The sequence below is a fragment of the Aphelocoma coerulescens genome, chromosome 2 (assembly GCF_041296385.1).
Source record: "Aphelocoma coerulescens isolate FSJ_1873_10779 chromosome 2, UR_Acoe_1.0, whole genome shotgun sequence".
Taxonomy (NCBI): Eukaryota; Metazoa; Chordata; class Aves; order Passeriformes; family Corvidae; genus Aphelocoma; species Aphelocoma coerulescens.
Window position 1 is genome coordinate 34,346,205 of NC_091015.1, and position 25,992 is coordinate 34,372,196.

At 37.0% G+C, this 25,992-nt stretch overlaps 1 protein-coding gene across 3 annotated transcripts in view; it reads right to left on the minus strand.

The window, feature by feature from the left end:
* Positions 1-25,992, minus strand: part of LOC138106426 (collagen alpha-1(XXVIII) chain-like) — a 69,774-nt gene that overhangs the window by 24,114 nt on the left and 19,668 nt on the right. For all 3 annotated transcript variants that reach the window (XM_069007009.1, XM_069007007.1, XM_069007008.1), the window contains 13 exons: positions 20,701-20,769; positions 19,193-19,261; positions 17,365-17,433; positions 15,711-15,779; positions 14,880-14,948; positions 14,090-14,158; positions 12,651-12,719; positions 11,643-11,714; positions 9,698-9,766; positions 9,060-9,131; positions 8,412-8,480; positions 5,617-5,685; positions 711-782 (listed from right to left, as the gene is read on the minus strand). In XM_069007009.1, the coding sequence (XP_068863110.1) occupies positions 711-782; positions 5,617-5,685; positions 8,412-8,480; positions 9,060-9,131; positions 9,698-9,766; positions 11,643-11,714; positions 12,651-12,719; positions 14,090-14,158; positions 14,880-14,948; positions 15,711-15,779; positions 17,365-17,433; positions 19,193-19,261; positions 20,701-20,769 (906 nt within the window). The remainder of the gene's footprint in view (positions 1-710; positions 783-5,616; positions 5,686-8,411; positions 8,481-9,059; positions 9,132-9,697; positions 9,767-11,642; positions 11,715-12,650; positions 12,720-14,089; positions 14,159-14,879; positions 14,949-15,710; positions 15,780-17,364; positions 17,434-19,192; positions 19,262-20,700; positions 20,770-25,992) is intronic.

Below are 25,992 nucleotides of genomic sequence, written 5' to 3' on the forward strand. Positions count from 1 at the left end.
AAATAAAGCTGGATTAGACACATAAAGAAAATAGTGCTAGTGGAAGTTTGACATGTGGTGGTTGAAGGATGGCATCAGTATTTCCACTTTCTAGTGGAAAAGAGAGAGGCTGGTCAAACATGTCTGTGTGGCTTTGGGTGACTGAAATTTAGGACGATATGTCCTTGTAACGGAATGTGCCAGCTGGGACACTCAGGCATTAATTCCCTCTAAAACCAACCATCAGAAAATCAAGAGGTGGAAAATCTTCAAATAAGAGGATTTAACAGTATGAACAAGTATGAAAAACAGCTGAAAATTCAAGGAATTGAAACTGCAAAATTTGGTCAAGCAGGTGGTACTAGAAATCTTGATCAGAGAAGAGTAAAGAAAAGGGAAGGAGGAAAAATAATTCAAAGCAGTGATTATATTTAAACAGGTATGAGCAGTCATAACAATTTTTATGGAATTACATGGTATCCCGCTCATGGCAAGGAAATGAGAACCATTTATATCCAGTTTCAACTGCTTGTACAACTGGTGCTGTATCTAGGACAGGAAAGGACTTCAAAAGATCCATGAAAGATTTGAATTAGCTAAAGGATGATTAACTGCACTTAGTTAAGTAACTAAGTCTAAGCAACTAAATATTGAGTTATCACATAGTAGTTTTTGTTTTGTTGGGTTTTTTTTGTTGAACACAAAGTACGTTAAATTAAATTTGTACTTACAGCTTCACCTTTGCCACCTTTGTCACCTTTTGCTCCACGGGATCCAGGTAGTCCAGGTGGTCCTTGGTTCCCCTAAGCACAAACTAGGAAGTCAGAAATCATGCCACTACCTGGACTATCACAGTGTAAAGAATATTAACAAATATATAAGGAAGTTATTTAATATGCTTAATATAGAATAGCAGTTACCAGCTCCTGAAATTTGTTCACAAAGTTCAGGAAATTCTGTGATTTTTTTTATTGTGGTTTCAATTGAATTAATTAAGATTTTAGAAGAATAAGAATTTTTATTAGGAAATTGTTAATTTCTAGATTTGTAGTTGCAGAGAGAAACCTTCAGAACACTGACTTTAAATTCAGGCAATACAAAGTTATTTATTTTCAAGAACAAACTTTTATGAATTTGGGGTAAGTTTGAGCAATGAGAACTGAATTTAGAATACTGAAATATAATATGCCAGCCTTAAGTTACATGTTGCACATTTTGCACTTCCAGGTAATAACATTGGTTCTCTCATACAGTAAAGCAAAACTTCATTCTACAAGGGAAAGTAGGAAAAGAAAGAATACAACCAGTTATAGGAAAAAGACCAGCCTAAAATACTTCCTTATCAAGAGACAATCACTCCTGTTGACCCTGTCACTGACTCCCACTAAAGATTTGTGCATCTGCAAAAACTCAATGCTTCCTTTCACGGCCAGAAGAGAAGCAAACAGCAAACTTTTCCTCTTTCCTCATTCCAGTGAGAGTTTTCCAGACATTTTACGAGAAAATTAACTGAGCTTGCAACAGACTGTTCACAGAACCAAGAAAGAGAACATATTGCTTTGAGGCATCTCTCAGGGTACACTGTTGGTTTCAACTGTAGATGCTCACACGACAGCACTGGCTGTTGGAAATCCTCCTCATTGATACGTGTGGGTCACACATCCACCTCCCTCCCAGGCACAGTATGGATATCGTGGCTGTTCACAGAGAACTGCACACCCTTCACTCAGTCTCACAGAACCAAGAAATGTGATACATTCTACAGAAGAGTGTTGTAGAGTGCTGTCAACAGCTCCCAGAGTTTTGTTAATGTATACAGGTATAACGTATCCTCAAGAATAATTGCATACAAATACACAAATATTTCCCTGTCTATTCCAGTAAAAGGAAATAATAAGAAAAACAAAACTACAAGGAACAGAAAACAGCCGTTTCACTGTGCATTGTGCCTGTAAATTTCTACAATAATATACTCCTTCAAGAAGAGAGTCCAGTTAGCAGCTCAGACCTCAGCAGCTGGTCTGTCTGAATACAATATCCATGTCTGGAAAACAAATCATCTTGTACTCTAGTTGGATATACAACAAAAACAGACTTTGGGTCAAAATCTCCTGTCCCATGAATGTCTCTACCACAGACACAGATCATCATTTCTTATTAACCAGTTTAGTCCTATCAGAAAAACGGAAGAGATGCTTTGGGTCTCCCAAAGATATACATCCTAGGTTTAGGCTAGCAGGTAGGTAAATGTAGAAAGACAAGGTAGACTCAATGTTCTGGTTAAGATGAAACCCTGAAATTGCTTTAGATGAAATTTGGATAGGGATGCAAGCATGCCTTATGCTTAAGTAAATTTTGTATAGTGGGTCATTCCTGTATGAATCACATCTATTCTTGAATCCAGTGGGACAGTTTCACTGAGAAACTTTACACAGACCCTGACCAAACTGTGTCAGCTCTGTAAGATGTCTCTTCATGTCTCCTAATTTCAAATTATGGAATTCTGATCCACCTCTGTAAAAATTTAATAATGAGCGTGCTTCTAGATCATAAATAGCTTTATAATGGAAAGTCAATTTCACCTCTTCCTGATTCTTAAGACCCATAGTTCTGAAAGTGTGGATGAATTGAGAAGTGTTTAGAAATGTTTAATAACGTTTTTATTTAACAAGAAAGGAAAATATGGATCATAGGTTCATATCTGTTTTTACTTCTAATCTCAGTACACTAAAAAACAGCCGAACAGATGTTTTCATTTAATCTTAGCAGACCACTGTAAATACCAAATACATGTTAACACATTCTCTTCCCTGAGAATTGGGATTTTGTCAAGTGCCTGGGTTTCCTATTAATAGCATAGCTATAAATGCTATAAATCTGCTTAGGTCAGAGCTACAGAAAAATCTTATATAAGAAACAGTCCAGATTATTTTGTTGGGGCTTTTTTAACACAAGAGATGTCCCAGGAGCAATTCTGTGATTACTGCTTCCCACAGTTTTGTGGTGTCTGGAAGAGAAAATCACAGTGACTCGCTCTAAGTCAGTGCAGTAGCAAGAAGACAAGTGCCACTGATGCCACAGATAGTCTGCTAAATGAATTAATCTGCTTTTCCAGCCTTTCCAGGGTGTGGGAGACAGAGGAGTAGAAACTCCTGCAATTAAAGGAGGCTTTGATTTACAACCCTGGAAGAGACTAGGTCTGGCTTAATTGACAAAGATTTGTGGACTTTAAGCAACAGGATTACAAACTTGTGTTCCTATCATTATAAGTAAAATTGTACACTGGGTGTTTTGGTGAAGGGTTTTAAAATATAATAGTGTGATTTTATATAGTTTAAGTTAAGAATTTAGATGGTATAAGAGAGACAACTGTGTGTACGTAACATGAGAAGTTATTGGTCAAGACATAGCTGCATTGCAGTGAGAAGTGCCACAGGTGATAGGTCATTAATCTAAAACAAAGTGTCGTTTTAAGTATCTATTGGATTAGAAAGTTATAAATTATGATGTAACCCTAAATCTTGTGACTAGTCGCCATTACTCGGAGGTGTTGTAAAATCTCACGCCTCGACTGATGCGTTTGTTATTTTAAACAATAAATTCATGTAGTTGCATAGTCCCATCCCTGAAAGTTATTTTCCTCCGACACGTGAAAGCGCGAGAAACGGACACCAGGGCAGGTTCTAAAGTAGTTTTCCAAAGAAGTAATATAAAGATAGTTGCTTCTACACTCTTTCAAAACAAAGAAAATGCATAGAAACATAAATCTTGTATCCATGGTTGTTATAAAGAAAATAAAACAGTTGTCATAATCAAAATCTAATTGTTTAAGGATATGACTGGACAATTAAGTCATGTTCATCACTTCTTTTTATGAGAAAAATAGAGTGAAGCAATATTCTAGATTACAGACAAAGGAAATTTAGAGTTTTCAAAAATCAGAAATAAAAGCTACTGAATGGGTGTGGTTCAATGTGCTATTCAGCATCCTCTGGTAGGTGTACTGGTAGAATTGTGACGAGCCAGGAGTAAATCATTATTGGTATTCCTAAAATGCTATCATGCAAAAGCTATTGAACTAAGTGGCTATATTTTGAGCTACATTGTGTTAGGTAGACATAAACTAATGGGTTTCTGAATTTGGGTCTATTGTCTATATTTCCACAAAGTGAAGCAATGGAATTGAGTGGAATATTTTATGTGCAGACATGGTAAAGAAAAAAAAAAAAAAAGTTTCTGAAGAAGGTTCCCAGTTTCAGTCTGGAAAGAAGATCACAAGAATGGTACCTTTCCCTGAACTATTCCCTTATCACAAGAGGCAAAAGTCTGAAAGTTGCAACCCAGACCACAACTGACAGAAGTACAATATGATATAAAGTGTGTTAGAGGGGAAGAGGTGAAAGCTGCAAAGGAAATGTATTCAGTTTTTGCAGTAGTGGACATAGGCTCAGTTCCAGGGACTGGGCTTTTCAGTTTGCTCTTCAACTGTAGAAAGGTGAGTGCCACAGTTTTCTAATACTGCCTTATTATTCTGATTAGCTAAATGAAAGGCAATTTCAAGGAGCCAAGGAAAAACCTTAATAAAGGGTTTTGGTAGTTTGGTGATAAAACACCAGCCAAATTCCATGCTGATAACTGTAATGCATTATACAAGGAGAAAACGCAGACATAACTTTATGTACCTAACAGTCATCCTGAGCTACTAGCGCTACTCAAGAAACACAAGAGAGAGAACCATTCCTTGAAAAGTTCAATTCACTGTTCAACAGTGATAGAATCCCATAAATTTCATTCTTTGTAAATTAATCTATATTCTTATCCTCTAAGCTATTGCCCACTGGCAAGAGGATGGTCCTTGGTCTTACCTTATTCTTCAAGCAGCCTAATGTCAACTCATATGTACTACAGAAGAGAATTTTTCACTCTCTCACTTTTGTAAAATCTGCAAGCTCTTTGTTACCACTGAATCCTCAGTTTCATCTCTGGTCTGTCACTTGCATGCTGATCTTGCCATTTACCCACTAAAGGCTAGAAAAGTGAGCACTGCGAGCCTGCTACAGACTACTGTACTTCATTCCTGGTGCTGATGTTAAAATTTTAAAGGGTATAACCAAGTAAATCCTATTTCGTAACCTATATACAAATAAGAAATTTCAAAAGATCTATTTTTAAAATTTTATATTTTGGATCTCACGTTTTTGAATGTGCAAGCTTGGTAATACTGAAATGCCACTGTTAAGGTAACGAATACCTCTCAGTTTATACTCAGTAACAAGCATATTGCCCATGTAGAGCTATAAAAGATGACATAAGATAATGACAAGTGGAGATGAATTTGGACCACATGAGATGAATTTGAAGAACTGCCTTCCTAATGAAGACTTCCTATGGGAAGTGTGCAGGGTGAGGTACATCCTCAACCCAAACACAAAATAGTATAAATATTTATACTATTTTGTGTTCTTTGCAAAGAAAATAAGTTTATTTTAAAAATAGACATAACCTGGAATGATGGAAAAGTTGAAGAATTGGTGAGCTCCTTTCCTGAAAAGATTCAAGTGGTGTCTATATTTTCACAGAAGTTTTGTATATGTCTCATGCTTATTTACTTTACATCTTTTGTCTAAGAACTCCTACCATTGGTCCCATTATTGAATCTCCAGGAGCTCCAACATCCCCTGGTGGTCCCTTGTCTCCTGGATCCCCCTATCCAAAAAGAAACAAATTTAAATTTATGTTAACTATATTAACTTTTAACTTCCAAAGTTTTACAAAAAAACCCCATGTATTCGGTTCTTTCTTACAGCGACAATTTTTGAGCTAGGTAACATGAAATCAGTATGTCTAGAGGAAGCTTTTGCTACCTTGATTCTGACCTCTCTTACACTTCTACTTCTCCCCAGCTGTTTCAAAGAGTTTGTTTTACCTTGACAAATAAGTTGATGGCTTTAGTTTTCAAATGAAGGACGAATATCATAATTCCCTTTGAGAGGCCAGATGCACCTGTGGGTCCTGCCTACTTTTGGCCACAGGCAGGCTGCATAACTTTGTTTCTGTCAGAGCACATAGAGAACAGCAAGGAAATTCAAAGACAAGTGCTGGAACAGAGTATGCTTAGAAAGCTTATATACGCTAGGGCGTAGCACTTCAAAAACACAGGTTCCATAGTCTGAAGTCCCAGAGAAACTTGAGTTTTCCACCAATATTACACAGCACAACTTTTTGGTAATAGCTCTGTCAGTGGCTTTCCTGGAAAGCAATCAGGTTTAGAATTTACGTTCCTTTTGTAACCCTTCACAGAGCAAAATTTGGCTCCTTCTAGTGTTTAAACTTTGGCAACAGATGTTTCACTTTACATTAGGGAACTTAAAAAGAAAATCTAAATGTTCCATGAAACATCTGCAATTTCTCAGTGAGAAGGACATGCAGTATTTCAGGAAACATTCACTAGGGAATGCAATTAAATGCTCTTTCAAAACCACTGAGCAGCTGATGAAGAAATATTAGAAAAAACAGCTTTCTCATATTACTGTCCCCACATTAGTAACAGCATAATGATTGTTAAGGGAAATAAAACTCCAGTCCCCAAACGTGGTGTAGTTTAAAGTAAATAAACTCCCAATGGACACAACCATGGCTGCCCAGGAGTTAAAACCTCTAGCAACCACCCACTTCCATCTCAGAGATGTCCCAAAAAAAACCTCAGACCATAACTTGCAGCTTTGAGAAACATTCTCTGCATTACAAATTTATAATGTCTGTCTTCTCAACTGCAGACATCAGGATGTTTTAGGAACAAAATTACTAGTTATCGTTGTACTTTCCACAGCTGAGAAGAGAAAACAGACCTGTGTACCCTGTTACATTACTGATCAACTGTCCAAAACATAGTCGATATTTGTTTAAACAAAGTAATTATGATGGAGCTGAAGAGACAAAGTTTTGTATATTTTCTAAAAATCAACTTGCATTTTATAATTACCCCAAATACTTGGGTTTTTTTCATCAGTTACTGCCCATATAAGCCCTGCTCTAAAATTAAGTAAAGAATTTCAAAAGACTTCTACAGACTTCATTGGATTTTGGATAATGGCTCATCTGCTATGATAGTTATATGAACTGTACTGAACAGACTAAAATCATGGTGAAAAAGACAAGGAAGTCTACAAAGTTGCTATTTTTCAGCATGAATTTACTAATGAACAATCTTGACTCCCTTTCTTGTCTATTCAAAAATGTCACAGCAACTAGAAAAACACAAAGAAGGGAAACTGATGTAATGAATCCTGTCTTCATACAAGTTGTGCCTTTTAGCACATCATCTGTACTCTCCTCACACAATGTTTGTCACATTATTATAGTTTGAAACCAATATAAGAGATATGAGCACCTCACAATCTTCTTTTTTTCTGCTCTGTGGTTACAATTTTACTCCAGGTCTACCCTGAGCATTTTGCATTTTCGTCTTTCTTTCTCCTCCATGCACAAGCAATTCCAAAACACATCATATCCCTCTGTGATGTCCTATTGCCAGATGGATGAGTATATTGTATGTGTAATACTCTCCTGTACTTGGGGGGTGAGGAAGGGGGTGCACATATATTTTTAAGGAGGAAGAAAAATGGGGATGAAATCACTTAAATTATTTCTGAGTGATATGATATACATTAGTGATTCCCTCACTCTAAAAATTAACACCAAAGGTGAAAAGTGTCAATTAAAGTTGAAGTTACCTGACATATTATAACAAGACTAATTTAAGTGGCAAGTATGTTTTATTATTTAAATAGCAGTGAATTTTCAAATATTTTTAAAACCTTCAAAGTTAGCTTTATTTTTGCTGAATCTACCCATTTTACTCAGCAGGACAAGGCCCACTTATTTCAGGTACATTTTTCCCATAGGGAAGATGAGATGGATGTAGCCCTAGCTATGTTATATGCAACATTTCATTTCAAGTAGTACCTACAGGCCAGCTATTCACTTGGAAGTGACATACAGACATTCAGCTCCAAAAAAACCCAGCATATAGCACCCTAGAACTATACATAAACATATTCTTGCAGGGGTTTAATGCCATATTTTAAGAAGCAAAAAACATAGCAAATTTGGAAGAAAAACAACTTCAAACTGATTAATTTCACAGGAGGGACCAAACCAAAACAGAAATCTAATAAGGATTTTTTTTTTAAACAAATGGCTTCAGGAGGAAATAACTATGTACCAAGTTCAGCTTACTATTAAAGGGCCTGGCCTCCAACACTCTCTGTTAATTTTTAATACTTTTTAGTCCTTATTTCTGAAATTCAGTATTTTTGTTACTACAACAAGGAATTTTAAGTTCTTTAAATCAGATTCTTTTAATTTTGACAAAAAAGTACACTAGAAATTTGCAATCTCTGGTCTCTAGGAAATACGTATCGGACAGTCACCTTTGGTCCAGGAGGTCCCTGAATAGATGATCCAGTTGCACCAGCAGGTCCTGTCTTTCCAGGATCACCCTGTTACAAAATGGTATAATGCAGACTTAAACAGACAGTTTGACTTTCTGAACCAAAAATATCTGCAATACAGATCTACCTGTAAAACAGGCAATACTGTGAAAAAGACTTAAACCAGCCTATTGTTCTTATGAAAGCTGGTCTAAGTTTCATATTTTAAATAACTATTGGTTGAACTGTGTATTTGACTTTTTTTAGCTTTAATTAATATTTTGTGTCTGTCCAATGGAATAACAAGAGCACTTGTATTATTCCAATTTACTTATTATTCAGAGCAACACTTACAAAATGCTACAACAGAAAGTTAATGATTCAAAGTAAAAATTTTGCAAAATACTCATGGCTACATTAACTTGGACAACTTTAATGTAGCTTACATACAAGGTATGTAATTATTTTTTTACCTATTCTTTGCCTTGTTGAGACTTTTGTGTCATTTAGGACAGACAATAGAAATATTTCTGCTTTTCTTTTGTTAAGTCTTTAAGCATCAGATGTTTGAGAAATTTTTACATTGCATAAACTCCATAGATTCTAACAAATACAAAGAGAAGGGTTACCATGAAAGAACAAGCTTACTCTTGGTCCAGCTGGGCCTTGTGGTCCTGTATCACCAATCTCTCCTTTGGAGCCTTTTACTCCAGGGTCACCCTGAAGAAAACAAACTTTTTTTTTCAGTCACAGCAAAGATTCATTCACAGCTGCAGATACACAAATAGCCAAAACCACAACAATAATGACACCCATAATTAGAAAGATGTTTAGATGCTCCACTCCAACTGAAATCCTACTCATTTCTAGAAGCTGCCCCAAATGTCCTAAACCATATGAAATGGGAGATAAAAGTTGTCCGCCTACTAATACATCTTTCCAGGCTTTTAATTTCCTATTTAGATATCTAACTAGTCTCCTAATTTGTCTTAGCTTCTCTCTCCCTATCAACATACTGAGCTAATTTGTCACCTCTGAACTTTGATGAAAATTCTCTACTGAATTTTTAGGAAATCTCTGCTGCCCTGTTAACTTTAGGCTCTATGTTTAGAGTCTGATTTTGCTGCACTTGTTCAGGCTATAGAACACATTGCTCTCTCTTAAATCCTTTTAAGTCCAGTTAAAATAGAATTGCTACTTAAGATATAATGAAAGAAAATATAGCTCAGAATCCAAACTCTTATAAAAGTCTGCAGTATTTCCCCAGCGTGCATGTTAAGTCATACCTTTTGGCCTACGGCTCCTTTGCCAGGCGGTCCTTCTGGGCCTTTTGGACCTTCATCTCCCTTTTCCCCCTAACAGAGATTAAATGGTTAATTACTTCTCACATAGTTAATTTTATTGCTAGACTTATCAGAAACAATGCTTGCAGAAACACTTTCCCCAAAAATGTCAGTAAATATCTGGTAACTTTTTTTTCCTACAAAAAAGAAAGTATTCTGTCTCTTAAAGCCCTTGCAATCTCCTACATTCATATTCCTTTTTTCACAGACATTTGCAATAGTGCCATCTTCAACTGCATCAATCTTTTGTAGGAAGGATTCCATGCATACTCTTATAAGAGGAAGAGAAATGCTTTCAAAGTTATCAGAAAATGTCTTGATGGACCAATTCTGAGAAGTAATTTTAGACAAGTCTGTAGCCTATGGCCAATCCAGGCCAAAAATATTTGCCAGGAACGTTACAGCAAATAACTCACAAATAGCCCACATAAAACATTCTATTAAGGAACATTACCTAGAAAATATTTATGCATAATACAAGTCAGATTAGTACATCAGGATACCTGTAGGTAATTTAGAGAGTGAAAGGTAGATTAAAATGAGGTTAAAATCCATTTCTGATTTGAACTGTTGATGAAAGTGATATTACAGAGCCCATTGTTGATAGGCATCAGTCTGGATCCCACTTGGGTGAGTTATTTTCACACCTGCAAATAATTGCTGTAGTATCACTGCACTACTCACTGCAGGCATCCAGCTGTTCTTTGCACTGCCCTGAATACCCAGGGTAGCAGCTCGGTACTTTTACCTTCAATGGATTACAACAGGGAAGATGACAGAATTAATCATCAGAATAAAGGCAATATGCAAGAGAAAAAACCAAAAACCCAGCATGGCCATCTGTAACTTTAACCCAACATGTACTCTTAATTCTGATACACTTCTGATACACTGCGATCTTACTTTTTGAGCGGTGGATGATACAAAATTTAAATGTATACTTAAGTAGCAACAAAAATGCTACATTTTTTCTCACAGTGGAAGGATTACTGCTTCAGACTGTAGCTTGTCAAACAGGCATTTGCACTTTTAGGTGACAAAAATGCAAAGCTGCATTCTTAACAGATATTTATTACAGCTATTCAGATATTTTCTGATTTAAAGCCCTCAGTCAAAAATGATGATTTTCTGACTCCAAATTATGTTTAGTTTATCAATTCTACGCGTCAGCCAGGTGCTACCTTCACATAAGAGCTGGACAGTAGCAGTCTGGAGGCACCTGGATTCTCAGCAGCAGTTAAAAATCATACAAAGCACTGACTTTTGCTTACTCAGCAGCTCATCCATTTTGGAAAGAGTACAATTAAAAGCTTTCATTTAATTTGCTCTAAATTTACTCTTTTGGGCACTCTGCTTTGCACTCCTCTAAATTACTGTCCTTCCTTTTGAATTTATGCTTCTTTTCCCCAGTGTGGTGCAGTTTCTCCTAGATCCTCAGAATTTCCCTTGAAATCAAACAGCCCTGGGTTCAGCTGATTGTGATGGCTCCTGTGCCTCAGCCGACAGGTTTCAGGCACAGCTCACCATGCTCTGAGATGCCCTAAGTCACACTGATTGAGCATTACTTCTTGGTGTCAGGAAAAATCTGGACAGGCCATGAGGAACAGGTTAAAGACATGAGCTATCTGCTCTCCAAGAAGATTGTGAAATTAAACAGTAGTCAATTGCCCACAAAAGGCAGGGCTGCTTGCCTGCAGCTCAGTTGCTCATTCGGATGGTAACCACTGGTAGTAGAGTTTGTTGAAAACATCTCACCCAGTCCTTTATCCCTGGCAGAAGTATTGGCATATGCCTTCCTCAAGGATGAACTCCTTACCATGGCAAACCTGCAAATAATCTCTTCTCACTTCATCACCATTTTTGTCCACCTTTTACATGTGGTCCTTACCTTTTTCCCTGTCAACCCAATCTCTCCCTTCACCCCCTTGTCTCCTGCGCGTCCTGGTAGACCTGTATCTCCCTTAAAGAAGAAAAAAATCATTATGTCTGCATACTTCAGTAAGTTCTTTATTTTGTAAAATGGATCTAACGGTTTGTGAAACTATTGATTGAAGATAAACAATATTTTTTCTCAAATAAAAGTTGTTATTTCCAGTAAGCTAAATGTTCTATAGAGACAGTAATTTTTAATACCCATAAAATAAATATCTGAAATTTCTTACCAAGTTTCCCACCTACTTCTTAAATCTTGGGCTTGTATTAAATAAATTTATATTTATTCAGTGAATAAAATCATGATTGAAAGCTGTTTGTTATTCTGTGCACAATAACAATATTAGATGAATGTAATTTAGTCAAACATCTGGGACTTAAAGAAAGGTCAGCCAAAAATGCCTGAATGGTGTTATTGACCAGACACCAACCCCTCACCATTTGTACAAACTGACCAAGGCATTACTTTTGATGTTTACCAGAAAGAGTTGAAAGAATCCACAGGAAGCAGGATCTTTCATGATACAACTAAAAATCATTAAAAACAAGATGACTGTGCCACCTTACCTGATTTTGGAAGCCCTACTTAAGTCATTAAAGAAATAGTTTAAAGTCTTCACAATGGCATCTGAAGTCAAAGCTTTGAGTGTTTAACATCTCTTCCAACATGTAGGCAGTACAACCACTGCTGTCACACAGACTGGCTTTTTTTTTCAAATTATTGCACTGGGACAGAGTTAGCAACCTTTCTAACAGGTCCTGGAAAGACCTCACTAAAAAAGATTTGGGGAAAACTTTGTTCCAGCTATGGTTGTGGCAATGCTTTTATAAGAGTCACTGAAATTCCATCTTATTTTGACCACAAGTTAATTTATGCCAAAAAATCTTCTACTTGGTTTATCAGCAATTAGTGGGAGAATTAAAAGACCATGCAAAGAACAGTTAAAAATAAAAGCAGCCTCACTTTGACTCCTGGTGAGCCAATTCCTGGAAGTCCCATTTCTCCTTTTTTTCCAGGTTCACCTGGTTCACCCTAGGACACAAAAAGTCCTTAGTTTAATAGAGGAACACAAAAAAAAATTAGCTTCATTCACTACTTGCACTGTTTAATTAGCTGCTTACACATAGAGGCGGATGTGATGATCCTTACGGGTCTCTTCCAACTTGTGATATTCTACAATTCTATCATTCTAAGTGGTCAAGTTTTCAGACAAGCAGTTTTCAACTGGAAAATTCTGTTCTTTAAAACCCCCGGTAACTTGTAGGACTGCATCTATTTTACTTTAACCCTGCAGTGGACAGCAAGTCTAAATAAATCACTCCAACTTTTTTCCTTATGCTTTAACACATTCTATTTTTTACTTTACAGGACTATATCAAAAACTCTTTGATCACTGAATGAAAAGTGAGTCCAAATAGAGAACAATCAGAAGTCCTGCTTAAAAGGAAATTTTACCCTCATAAGTCTTTCTTACTGTAGTTCTAAAACAGTTAAAGAGATAGGAACTCCATTTTTCAATTTTGCTGTATCACCTTAAGAGAACTGGCTTACCACATAACATGTTTCACAGATACCTATTTTTCTGCACATTAATATTAAATGTTGCTGCTATAACTGCTGCTTACGTGCCAAAGTTATACCCAGAAGAAAATCACTAGTTTTCTCCCTGCTTTTGCTACAATGACTAATATCTTCCTCTCATAAATCAAGGTGAGCACACTAAGCACACTTCTGATTTACAGTTCATCAGTTCATTCCACTTGTTCTCGTTACATTTCAGCAATTGCCCTTTTCTCCTCTCACAGCACTCACCTGACACTGTACCACTAGAGGCCTGGGCTTTGATAGCAGTAATTGTTTTCCACACTTTTGTGTACTCTTCCTACTTCCTCTCCTTCTGCAGTGCAGGGTCAGCTAGGTACCCTTCAGCTCTTTTTCCTGTCCTAGTGTTTCTATCTTTGGTTTTGGTTCTTTCTCACAATGATCACCAGAGGCTGAAGGCTAGGCTGAAGGTGTGGTGGGACTAGCCTGAAGTCTCAAAACCATCACTGAACTAAAGCTAAATTGTTAGGTAAAATGACTTACTTGAAGAGAGCATGCATGTGGCACCAAACTCATTGGACACAAAGAAGTCTGAAAGATCCTCTGTTTATAAATATGTGTTCATTTAGAACCAGAAGTTCACATTCACAAAGGTTAAGAGCTGATGCTAAGCAGGCAGAAGCCATACGCTCCACTTTGGGAAGATCTTCATAACATGGATGGCTTTCCCTCTAAGACTCAACAGGAATTGTTATCTCCAATGAAGATTTTCATCTCAAACACACTTTCGAAAAGCCTGGCAAAGACACTTACTGTTCTGTGACAGTGCTGCTTTTAAAAAACAATGTCTGAACCATTACCTTTGGTCCTGGCAGACCAGAACCTTGAGAGCCTTTTGCCCCAGGGTTTCCTCGTGGACCCTGTATACCCTACAAAGCAAAATAAATGAGTTAGTGCATTATACTCTTCCACATCTGAAATTCACCATGTGCCCATCTTCCAGTTAATAATGATTTTATCTTATCTTTAAAAGAAATCAATTAGCCTGCCTGTCCTTGGGCTTAGTTCTGAGATCTTTATTTTATTTTTCCTTTGTCACTAGCCTGTGGATTTCACTGATGTGTCAAGTGTAATGACAATTACCTTTTAGGGAAAAAACAAACAGGAAACCTCTCAGTATCTGCACCTAAGTCTTGATTCCATGGGATACTACGATGGAAGCATGAAATCTTCTTCCCAAAATTAACAGAACCCAGAAGATCTTTTGGAATGTTTCAGTTTTTCTTTATCCAACTTCTAAAGGGTGTGTTCAAGTTTCAAAGGGCTTGACATTCAGACGTGGTGGGTTCTTAACCTTGTGAAACTCTTATATACAATATATCACCATCAAAGCAATGCCATCTGATTTATCTCCTATGCAAATTATCATGCGGATTAGACCAAATTTACATTTGTTTGATTCTAAGACCATTCAAATCAGTCAAAAACAGTTGTATTTACAAGCTTTGCCTAAAGACTAGTTTGATACTTTTAAAAATGAAAAATCACTATTAGTTTTTTAATGTATTTACATCAAAATTACAGCTCTGATAAAATATAAAATGAAAACTGTATGCAAATGCTCATTACATGTCCAAAATGTAGACTTACCTGGCTTCCTTGACTGCCTATTCCTGGTGGTCCTGGTGGGCCCTGTGGTCCTACTTGGCCTTGTTCACCCTATAGAAAAAGTATTCCCAAGAACTAAATTGCAGTAATTCATGCTATCTGTTTAACATATTTAAGCTACAGAGCAGCAGTCCTCAAGCTGTATTATCTTGAAGTCACTGCTTCTATTTGAATGAAATATGTTTGGAATATCTGGAAGTCTGCCTATGACAACTCATCTAATAAAAATAATAGCCCTTCTTCCCTACAAACTCTATCTCATTTATAACATTAGATGATCATACCTGTAACTTTATTATTAGAAGGATCCATAGCTCATCTTTACATATTGATAATAATTTTAAAGTTTTTCTTGTACAGAAATATACAGTTTCTTGCACAACACTCAGAAGAAAAACTTGCAAGTGTAAACACAGCAGCTACAGAGTATATCAAAAACCTAAAAATATCTGAGTGTTTCTTTGCCTGTTCCAGGTCCATTAGATGAGATGACTCAGGGATTTTTACATTTTAATATTTATTAAAAAAATTAAAATATTTTAAATAGAATAGTTCTGAAATTATTTTAGGAGAAAAAAAGTACATTTCTTCCCTCATACTCCCAGCTGCATAGAATACAGTCCTTAGCGCTCCAAGCTAACACCTACTTGTATTGATGAATGCACCCCATGGAGCTGCATGGAACTGTGTAACATACCTCCTCAGATCCAGGTAAAACATACCTTTGTATAGTTGTGATATAGTGTAAAAAATTAGTCTTAATTTAACTATAATTAAGTATAGATACAATTAGAAAAATACCCTGTGCCTCACCTTGTCACCTTTCACTTGTTCACCTTTTGGTCCAGGATCACCATCTTTACCTGTAGAGCCTTTTTCACCCTAGAAATATATGACAGTTTTGAAACTTTTATTTGGGAACTTATAAAGAACACCATCTTAGACAAAATGGTCATCACAATGTGGATAAGGAGGAAAAAAGTATTCCTTTACAAACAAACTAGGAAAATAATCAATGGAATTACCAATATTAGAGAAAAGAAAAGAAATTGGTTACAATTCATAACATACTTCATCTGCATTCATTGTGTTTTTGAACATAGGACTTCAAAGGGAGAAAATTAAATATTAGGAGGTGACGCAGGCCGACTCGAAGGGTCGAGCTCTGGCGTGCCCTCAGTCAGAGGGAACACAGCGTCACTTCCATGACATCCTCAGGGCACGCCTTCGGTGGCAAAGCAGGGCGCAAGCTGGACGCGCGTGCTGCTTCCGCCTCAGAGGAGGCACGACAGGCAGCCGGTGCCTGGGCTCGCGTCAGCCAGGGGGTAAAGGAACAGAGAGGGGCCTCTGGTGTGGGTTCCAACACAGGTTTATTGCCAGAGGGTCCAGGGACCAGAAAGGCCCCAAGGGAAGCGGTGCATGGCTTTATAAAGGGGGGTGGAACAAGGCGGGGAAAAGGGAAGCAACCAATGGAGTACAACCAAGGGGGAGGATACCACTAAACTCGAATCACTGGGGAAAACAGGGAGGTGGTAGTCACAACAGGGAACCAATGAACAACAGAGGAAAGGAGAACTTTCTGGAACAGGGAGAGGTAACTTGGGTCTGAGAACCACCCAGGGGGATGTGCCTTAGACCTCCAAGCCATCCCATGATCCACCCTCCAACCCACTGTCATGGGCGAGGAAATCCACCCAATGGATGGCCCTGACTTGAGTGGCACGTAACGATCTGGGCTCCTGAGTGAGCTGAGCCACCCCAACAAGGAGGAAGGAAGTTATATTTTAAAACATGACAATACGCTCACTAGTTGGAGAGATCAGTTCAGAACTGAGTGCAAAGACATGACTGATGCCTTTTCCATAATAGGAAGAAAAATGTTTGCTTAGTAGTTCAAGGCTCTAGAGAATCTTGACGCCACTAAAACAGGGGGATATATTTTGATGGGAAACTCAGTTATGATTTATTAATAGATCTTTGATTGTTTGTACTTATTTTTAAAAAAATGAAAGTTGACGTCTATTAACTTAGCAAACACCCTAAATGAGATAACTGTCCACAGAGACTCATATAACCCATCTTCCAGTTTCCCAAAATGGTACAGCAAAATGAAAACAGCTGGTGAATATTTTCTTCCAATACAGAATATTAGTAGTTACAGAATACCTTAGAAGTTTTTTGGAAGACAATTTATCTCACTAATGCAATCAAAAGAAGTTATCTTATTAAACACATAAATAAGAAAATCATTAACTTACTGCTGATGAGGGACTGTACAATTTTTTTTGTAATTACCTGGATAGAGTTTCTGAAATCAGTGGGATATTCAGAGAGCACAGAGATTCAGAAAACCAAGATCCATCATCCAACATTTTATACTAACGGAATTATCAGTGGCCTTAAATAACTTAGACACTAATGCAAATTTGATCCACAATGTTAAATAAAGAAATTTCCAGAAAACTACCTTTTGTCCTTGAATGCCCTCTCCTGGCAGACCTTTCTCACCTGGTGAACCAGCAGGGCCAGGTGGTCCCTGAAAGAAAAGAGAAAATATATTCAACTGTATCAGCAATTCAATTTTTTATAGACATTTTGTCTAATTTGCTAGTACAGGTTTTTGCAACACTTATGACACTGGTAAGTGAAAATGCTTCCATAACATCTGGCTGAGCCCAGGCAAGTAAAATAAAGTGTAACAACCGTTAGTTGGGTCATTTAGATTAGAAAAAGCCATGCTGAATTGATGTAAATTATGTAAATAATGTCTAAAGATTGTACTCTTAAAACTCAAATGAATACGTAGATTTATTTATTAAAAAAATGTTATTACAGTGAAATGTGTTCCCCATAATTTAATATAATTTCATTAATTTCCTAATAAAAATAATCAGTTTGAACATATTTTTTTATACATAATGACAGGTTACGCACGTAACATGAATGTTAATATCGATTTACACAAGTACAGAAATAAGTTTTTTTCTAACACTTTCTCTCTTCCTGCAAAATTCAGCCAACTTTCATTATTTAAATGTAGTAAGTATTTTTAAGGATGGTCATGATTAAACAAAAAGTTTCCACATATTTTTGTGAGAAAAGTAGTCTTTCACAAACCACAAAGTAACTTTCAAAAATACTATTAGAATTAATCTAACACCTTGTCTTGGGGTGACGTTATGATGTGTATCCCACATTGCTGCCTATGCCCAGAAATTAATTTTTGTGCCTTTCTATGCCTCTAAACTGAGTCTGAGAGGGGGAAGGAAAAAAACTGAGCAAAACTTTTGCAAAGAATTTTGCAGCTTGTTCAAGGTCACACACAGATAGCAATTTTTTTTTTTCCAGCTGTGGCAGGGGAGGGAGGAGGCACCTGTCTTGCGGCTCCCAGGACAGTGTTTTTGGCCAGTGGTTCAGCTGCTTTTTCTCCGGAGACAGACTGAGAGTTGAATTTTTCCTTCCCTGGAATTTCGTATTTTCTCCCTTTTCTACTGGACTGCTTGACTGCTTTAACATCAGAGCACATCGGGAGGACTTTCCACCGGGCACAGAGGGCCTGGCCCTGGGCCAAGCCCCAGCTCAGAGGAGACCAAAGGGAGGACTTGAACACTCGAACACTTTCCCAGGTTTTTTCCTCCACAGTGACAGATTTTATTATTTAGCATTATTTTCCTTTCCTGTGTGTTTGTTAAATAAATAGTTTTATCTCCTTCACTTTCCTTCAAGGAAAATTTATTTTTTCCCGAACCTGGTGGGTGGAGGGGTGATTGTACCTTCTCTCAGAGGATATATTTCTAAATCTGGCCAAACTGGAACACACCTATCTACATTTGTGGCTTCATATGCATAAGAAAACCATACATTTTATACATTTCAGGGAAAAAAAGCAGCCAGAGAACATTAAATCAAGGGCTTTCCAAAGTTCTGTAATTCAGAACATAAAGACATAATTAAAAGCATGTAATTTGGGTCCTTTTTCTTGAAGTGATCCAAATTACACACAGGAGTAAATTTTTAAAGATTATCCTCAACTTAAACAAGTAGGAGTATACATATACAATTTTTTCATTTTCCCAAAACTGACTTGGATGTGGTTTTAGTCTCCTGCTTGGACAAGCCACATGCAACTACTGATGAAATACTGGGCTGGAATAGCTGAACACGCTCATGCTGCTCCAGACTAGGTACAAGGTGGTTCTGGAATCAGTAGCCAGTATAGCTACTGACAATCAATTACACTCACTAAGACTTACTTTGTTGCATTTCAATTTCCAACACACGTATCACTGACTTACAGGTATTCCCGGCTCACCAATTCCAGGAGGTCCTGGCAATCCAATTGCACCTTCTCGACCTTCAGCACCCTTGTGAAAAAGAAAATTAGAGAGTTTAGTCCTAATTCAACTTGGTACTTTTGAAGAGTGTAACATTTACATATAGATGATTTAACTGTGTCACCACAAAGGCTTGAAATCGAATGTGTAGCTTCTCCTAAAGGAAAAAAAACCCCATACATGGCATTTTAGAAACATTTGTAAGTACCCTTCAATTAATACTTGAAGCACTAGATTGCATTCCAGCCCTCAAGACACAGGGGTAACTGCTTAAAATTGCAAAGCCTAAGAGATGACAGACATGAGGGAGCTAAGTCAGACTGAGTTTGGCTGAAGTACCAAAGCAGGATTGCTGAGGCAGGAGGGATGCTCACTGTAGCCTCTATCTAGGTACTCAAATTGTAGCCTGCCTGCTTCAGTGGAATATGGGATTGCATGGGAACTCCAGGAGCTGCATGCTTTCTGCATCTTCTATTTACAAGGTGTCATAATCTTCACAATTTCTCCACTTTACTGAAAACTATGTGCTTCAAGGATAAGGCAACAGAGGATTTTTATATTTCTACAGAGTAGTAAAGAGACAGAGGGTGCCATTTCTTCTCCATGACCTATTTTCCCTTCTGGAAGGACCCACTATTGTTCCTTTTACATGGCAAAATACCAGTTTCTGAGCTTATAAACCCTCTCTGTGTTCTGGGATCTGCCCCACTGCACAGAAAATATGTAGGAATTCAATGAACATAAAAATTAGAGCACTAAAAGCAAGAAAGTGGAAGTATATTAGACAGTGGCACTTGGCTCCAAAACATTGTGAAAAGATGGCATAAAGCTACACCAGAGACTCAGCACCAGAACTAGAGTGCTCTGCCCAATTTACATTTCTTGTCTGAGTCTGAGATGCAGGTCTTTGACAAAACTCTTGTAAACTAAGGAGTCATGTTTCCTATGCAGTTGTTTTTGTAGTTTTCCAAAGAGGGATCTGTCTGACCAGCATAGGCAGACATGACTTTTCCAAGGCTGGATTCCAAGTCTTTTGCAATAAAATGAGATGGAGGTATTAAATGCTGCACGAGAGTATCTTACAACTTTTATGAATATCTGTTCCCTACTGAATGACAAGGCAAATCTCTCACTTGACCATATATCACAGTGACTGAGATGTATTCCTATGTCTCCAAGTGTGGTTTACTCATTAGTGCAACCATTTGCTAGTGCTTGAAAATTACCTCACACAGCAAACCCCCATTTAAATGGCATTATTTCTGACTTCTATCCATAGGATCATCATAAAAGTTCAACAATTGCTGGAAAAGCAGGTCTTTTATCTCTATCCTATGTGAATACAAAAACCTGTCAATCAGTTTTACATTTAGATGATAAGAATTTGATAAAACAGTGAGTGAGAAATTTAATTCAAAAAAATGACTGCCCACAGTCATCACTTTAACAAACATACTGCTGAGAGTTACCTTGGGTCCTGGCTCTCCAGTGCCAGGGAATCCTGCAGGACCATAGGGACCTGGAGGGCCTTGTTCTCCCTAAAGAGAAAAAATGGAAAGAAACTATTAATGTGAATAGAATTTCAACTAAATTCTGACAGAGTGTCTTTCCAAAGCCTCATTTAGGACTAGAGAATACATTTTTAAAGTAAAAAAAAAAATAAACAAAACAAAACAATCTAAACCTGTCTTGAAGAAATAGGTTAAGATTAGAAGCAGGGTCAATACAAGTTGCTGAAAGAGATAATAATGTTATAAAGCCACTCTTTCAAATGCATTATGAAAGACAAAAAAAAAATATATATTTATTCTTTGTCCTATCTTTGGTCCTGACTTCATCCAATATTCTGGTGTTTCCACAGACTTTCCTTGATAGAAAGATGGGTATTTGGAAATGAAGCAGTGCTTGCAACACTGCACTCAAGGTTCTTGCCATAACAACAAATGCACACATAGCATGACTTCTGTTCCTATTGCTATCTTTGACTGCAGCTCCTAATTCTCTTCCTCCCTTCTGGATACTGTGTTTCTAAGAAAGACAACACAGCCACATAAAGTTACTAACAATAAGTTACTAAAAACGTTTCTGTCAAAATGTGTTTATTTTGTGGGAAATTGTTAATCTTTTGGGGATTTAAACTTTTATTTACTGAGAAATTTTATATGCCGAGTTCTTTCAATGAGAATTTTGCACTTGGGAAGTCAATGGAAGCGTAAAAAATTACATTTCCTCACAAAACCAATCAGGTTTTCTTTCAGCCAAAGAATAAAGATAAGATGCAGGAATGGAAAGATACAGGAGAAGTAAATTAACAGATTATTCTTGAAACTTAATTTCTGATAACTATGCACTTGGAGTGCTACTGCTGCAGCTTTAAATGTAGAATAATGTGGAACTTGTTGTCCAGACTTAAATTCGTTCCACTATAACAGTATAATAATTTGGAAAGTAGCTGTGAAATGTAAAACTTATTCAAAATGCAACATTCTAGCACATTTTTAATTTAATAAATTAATACAGCACCAGGAGAAGTTACGTCCTAAAAGGCAGAGACAAATCAGACAAAACTGGTATTACCCAGCAGAATAGCATATCTCCACACAGGACACTCACAGGGTATTAACAACATTGATATTGTGTTAATGTGGATTCTGTGCATGCAACTATTGCCAAAATACAAAATACAGCCAGAAGGTTGACTGTATTGCTAGGCAGACCTTATTGTTCTGGTTTCCGAATAATATTTTCATGAAACCTTTGGACCAGAGTCACAATTCAGTTCATCTGTATCCAGATTATTCCCAAATGACAATTTTTACTGACATAAAGCCAATTGCAAATTTACCGGTTTTCCTCATAGCTGTGTTTTTCCTGATGTGCTTGTTTGAAACTCATCAAACAACAACAACAACAATTCCTTAAATGACCCATCTTCTACGCTTCCTACAGCCTGGTGCCCAGGAAGTTTTGTCTTTCAGCCCATAGGCTCCCTTACCTCAGCACCAACTCTGGCTTCAGTACCTTTCCACTCGACAAGTCACGTTAACAGGTTCAGCCCTGTGCAGCTTCAGGGCCTGAAGGCAGTCTAGGATGGAAAGGGATGGATCTACCCACTGCCAGAGGTGCCAGAGTGAGAAAGGAACAGGCACAGGCTGTTGTCAGGCAAGGCAGCATGCTAAGTATTAGTTGTTCCAATTCACAGTCCTTGTTTCTTCCATGAAGAAGGCAGACTGCTATTTCTGACGTGCCAGGATATGTGACCATGCTCCATAGAATGAATGCAAAAGATATGCAAAGTTGAAAATATATTAAAAAAAGTCTGTCAGGTAAAAAAAGTTCAACTGTATACAGCACCACCATGCCCTGGGCACGGCAAATGCAACTAAGCACACTGGCTCCAGCTGATAGAACTAAACCTCTGAAATGGTGTAGGAACTTGTTGCACGCTGAAAAATTACATCTGATAAATACAAGCTCATCTCTCAGCTGAAACAATAAGCCAACCCCCTTTGTTGTGCTTGGTAAGTGCCCTCCAATTTTTTCCTGTCATCCAAATGGACACTGTGTTTCCTGTTCATGCTGATAGTCCCTGACAGAATTTCCCAAGGACAGTAACTCTGAGGGATGCTTCCTATCACAAATAATTCACTCCTTTGCAAGTTTACCCACATGATAGAGCCAATTCTTGAATGCAGCCAATAGTCCTACTGAAGTTAATATTTTTCCAAAAGCTCTATTTTTGAACCATGATAAAAACATTACACAGTTTTCCTTGCAATGACTGGTGTCATGTGCCTTGCAAGAGCTGTTGCTGTAGGTATGGTACTAGTAGGTGCTGGGGGAGGGAGTGTTAAGAAGCCCTTGTGATAAAAAAAACATGTAGGGTAGTATGAAAATGTTGTTCTCCGGAACACTTTTTTATGGATAGAAGAGGATGCCTGAATATTAATGGAGAAAGAAACCCAACCTTCTACCAGACCACATGCAAAACTTGGAAACTTAAATGATTCAGTCTATTTTAAAGACTGAATGTTTCAAGCTTCAAATGGCTATTAACAAATCTGGGTTTTATCTTCTGTGGTCTTGTTGCTACAGGTAATGTGGAATTTATGAAAACCATAAAGTTCTGGCAATAATATCACATTATGTCTACATGTAGAGAGAAAAGTCTGCTTCTCCAAATAGCTTTTTTGTAATAATTTTCTTCATTTAATGCTTTGCTCACATTCCTTTTTCTCTCCTTATAGGGATTTTCCTTCAGGTGGCACCTAATATCATCTGGAGCAATGGGAAGGAAAATTACACTTGATCTGAGCTTAATGTTTTAACATATTGAAATTGTACCATTTTAAGCCTGGAACATACTTAGCAGTCTAACCCAAATAACCACCATCTGCCTCCCCAAATTGTTCATTATGTTAGGATGAGTTCCTGTTAGTGCCAATATAAATAATTTCTTTCCTTTTCAGAAAGCCCATATATACTGTAAGGAACACAAACACTCTGTATTTCAGTCCACAGCTATAGTAAAAAAATTTAAAAGTCTTTCAAGTGTAATGATTTTATCTTTAAACATTGGCAGCAACAATGTAAATAGATTTAAGCATTTTAACAGATAGCTAGGAACTAAACTTCTTCATAGGAAAGTTGGATTTTTTCAGTCTCCTGGGAAAGTTGTAACTTGCCACATAAGTGAGGAAAGAATTCATATGTCATGAGAGAAGAAGCAGATGCCTTAGCAGTTCATTCTGGGACATGCATTTGGGAAAATATGCAATGATAGATTTTTCATATAATTGTCCCAGGATGATTTTACAGAAATAACAGCTTTGAATATCCACATTCAAACTTAACCTTTTCCTTATAAGTTTGAATACATGTCTGTTCATAAAACTTTAGCCTTTAATTGAAAATCTTATTACACAGATCAAATCAGAGAGGGTCCTTACTACAGCAGTGGATTTTAAGAACGCCATTCTCAGCCTTTCCACGAATATATTGTGATTTCTAGAAACATGCACTTTATATCTAGTAGCTGGTTTAAGAGTTTAAATAAACCCAATGTCAATTCTGAAATGATAACCATAAGTACTCCCTGCTCATCACTTTTTTATGAGTGGAGCACAGGTCATACCCTGATTTCACACCCCAATTTTATAATCTGTAACCATATAATTCTGTTTGTAAATTATTCACTGAAATTTGTAAATAGTCACTACTATTGTCCTCACTAACAAACACATTTTCAAAAATTACCTGAAGTATACTCTTATGGAACCTTACTGGTGCTATTGCATAGAATACCTCATCGTTGGTCTAGGGTTTTTCTAATAAATATTAGTTAAGCATTTGAAAATAAACTGAAATCAGAAAAAATAATGTCAACTAGTCTGAGTAAATCAACAGATATGTGCATGCCTAAAATAAACTTTTTATCCAACACTAAGAATACTAGGTGACCCCAATTTAGCTTTACAAATGCTATATTCATTCCTAGAACTCTTTTCCAGAAAAAATCATGGTGATTCTGTTTCCTTCCTGGAGAGGAAACCAAGATGAACTAAGTCCTTTTGTGTTAGAATGTTGGATTTTTCCTGGTTTTTATTGCTATTGAAGAGCAAAGCTGTCTTCTGTTGAGAACACAACAACACAATGTGGGAATAGGTAAGTCTAACAAAAGACACGAAGTAACCAGTCCAGATGCTGTTTAATTGTATGAACCGAGTTAAGAGATACGTAGAACCTAAGCAGGAAAATGACAGAAATCGGGTCACTGGAAAAGTCAAATCATAGATGGGATTCTCACTGGATAATGTTTATGGACTGCTTATGACAGACTATATTACATTTACAGAGCAGAACCAAGAGTGGCATGGCTTTTCTCTTTCCCAACTTTCTGTTTCTTGTACTTTTAGTACACTTCTGTGTTTTGGAAATTGTTGAATCATCCAGAAAAATTGTATCATGGGCCACCCTTGAATTCTTAGTGAGACAAGGAACACAAAATCTGAGTTTCTTGCTCCTATAAGCTGCAGTTTGACAAGAGTTGAGTGTCTCTACCTTAGACCCAGGGTTACTAATTGGTGTTCTGCAAATTCAATTAATTAATTCTGTGTGATAAAATAACTGCATTTTTTTTCCTATTGGTTTTCTTTGTAAGTTTTATAGCTGAATGAGGTACACTTTGATCCAAGTTTTTATTTTACAATATAGATAATATGTGATGGCTGGCGAGGCTGAAGAATGCCTTAAAGTGAAGCAGATGTCTAAGAAAACATAAAGCACCATAAAGCACCAACATAAAGCAGGTGTAACTAGTATTTCTTTTGGTATTTCAAGTTAGTGAAATAGAAAAAACAGCATAGAATTTGGCTTTAAAAATATTTTTTTCTTTAATAAACTGAACATCTTTGTATGAAACTTGTCATAGGCAATAGAAAATCAGTAAACCAGGAAACAAGCAGAAGAATCCTGGTCCTTTGCTCAGGACTAGCTCTGGAAACAGGACCAAGATGTCCCGTTCAGAAGACAGGAGATACACAGTGAAAAGTGCCAGTTCCCATCTCCTATCTGTGCTTGAGTGAAGTGTCCTGTTACCCTCTAATGTTTTTCACTTAAAAATTGTATTTTATACTGTGCTGTAGGTTTACTGTTGACACGGAAGTTTAGTATTTGGTTAAATGGAAATATATTTAGACAGGTAAATTAATAATAATAATAATAATAATAACAACAACAAGAAGAAGGAGAAGAAGAAGAAG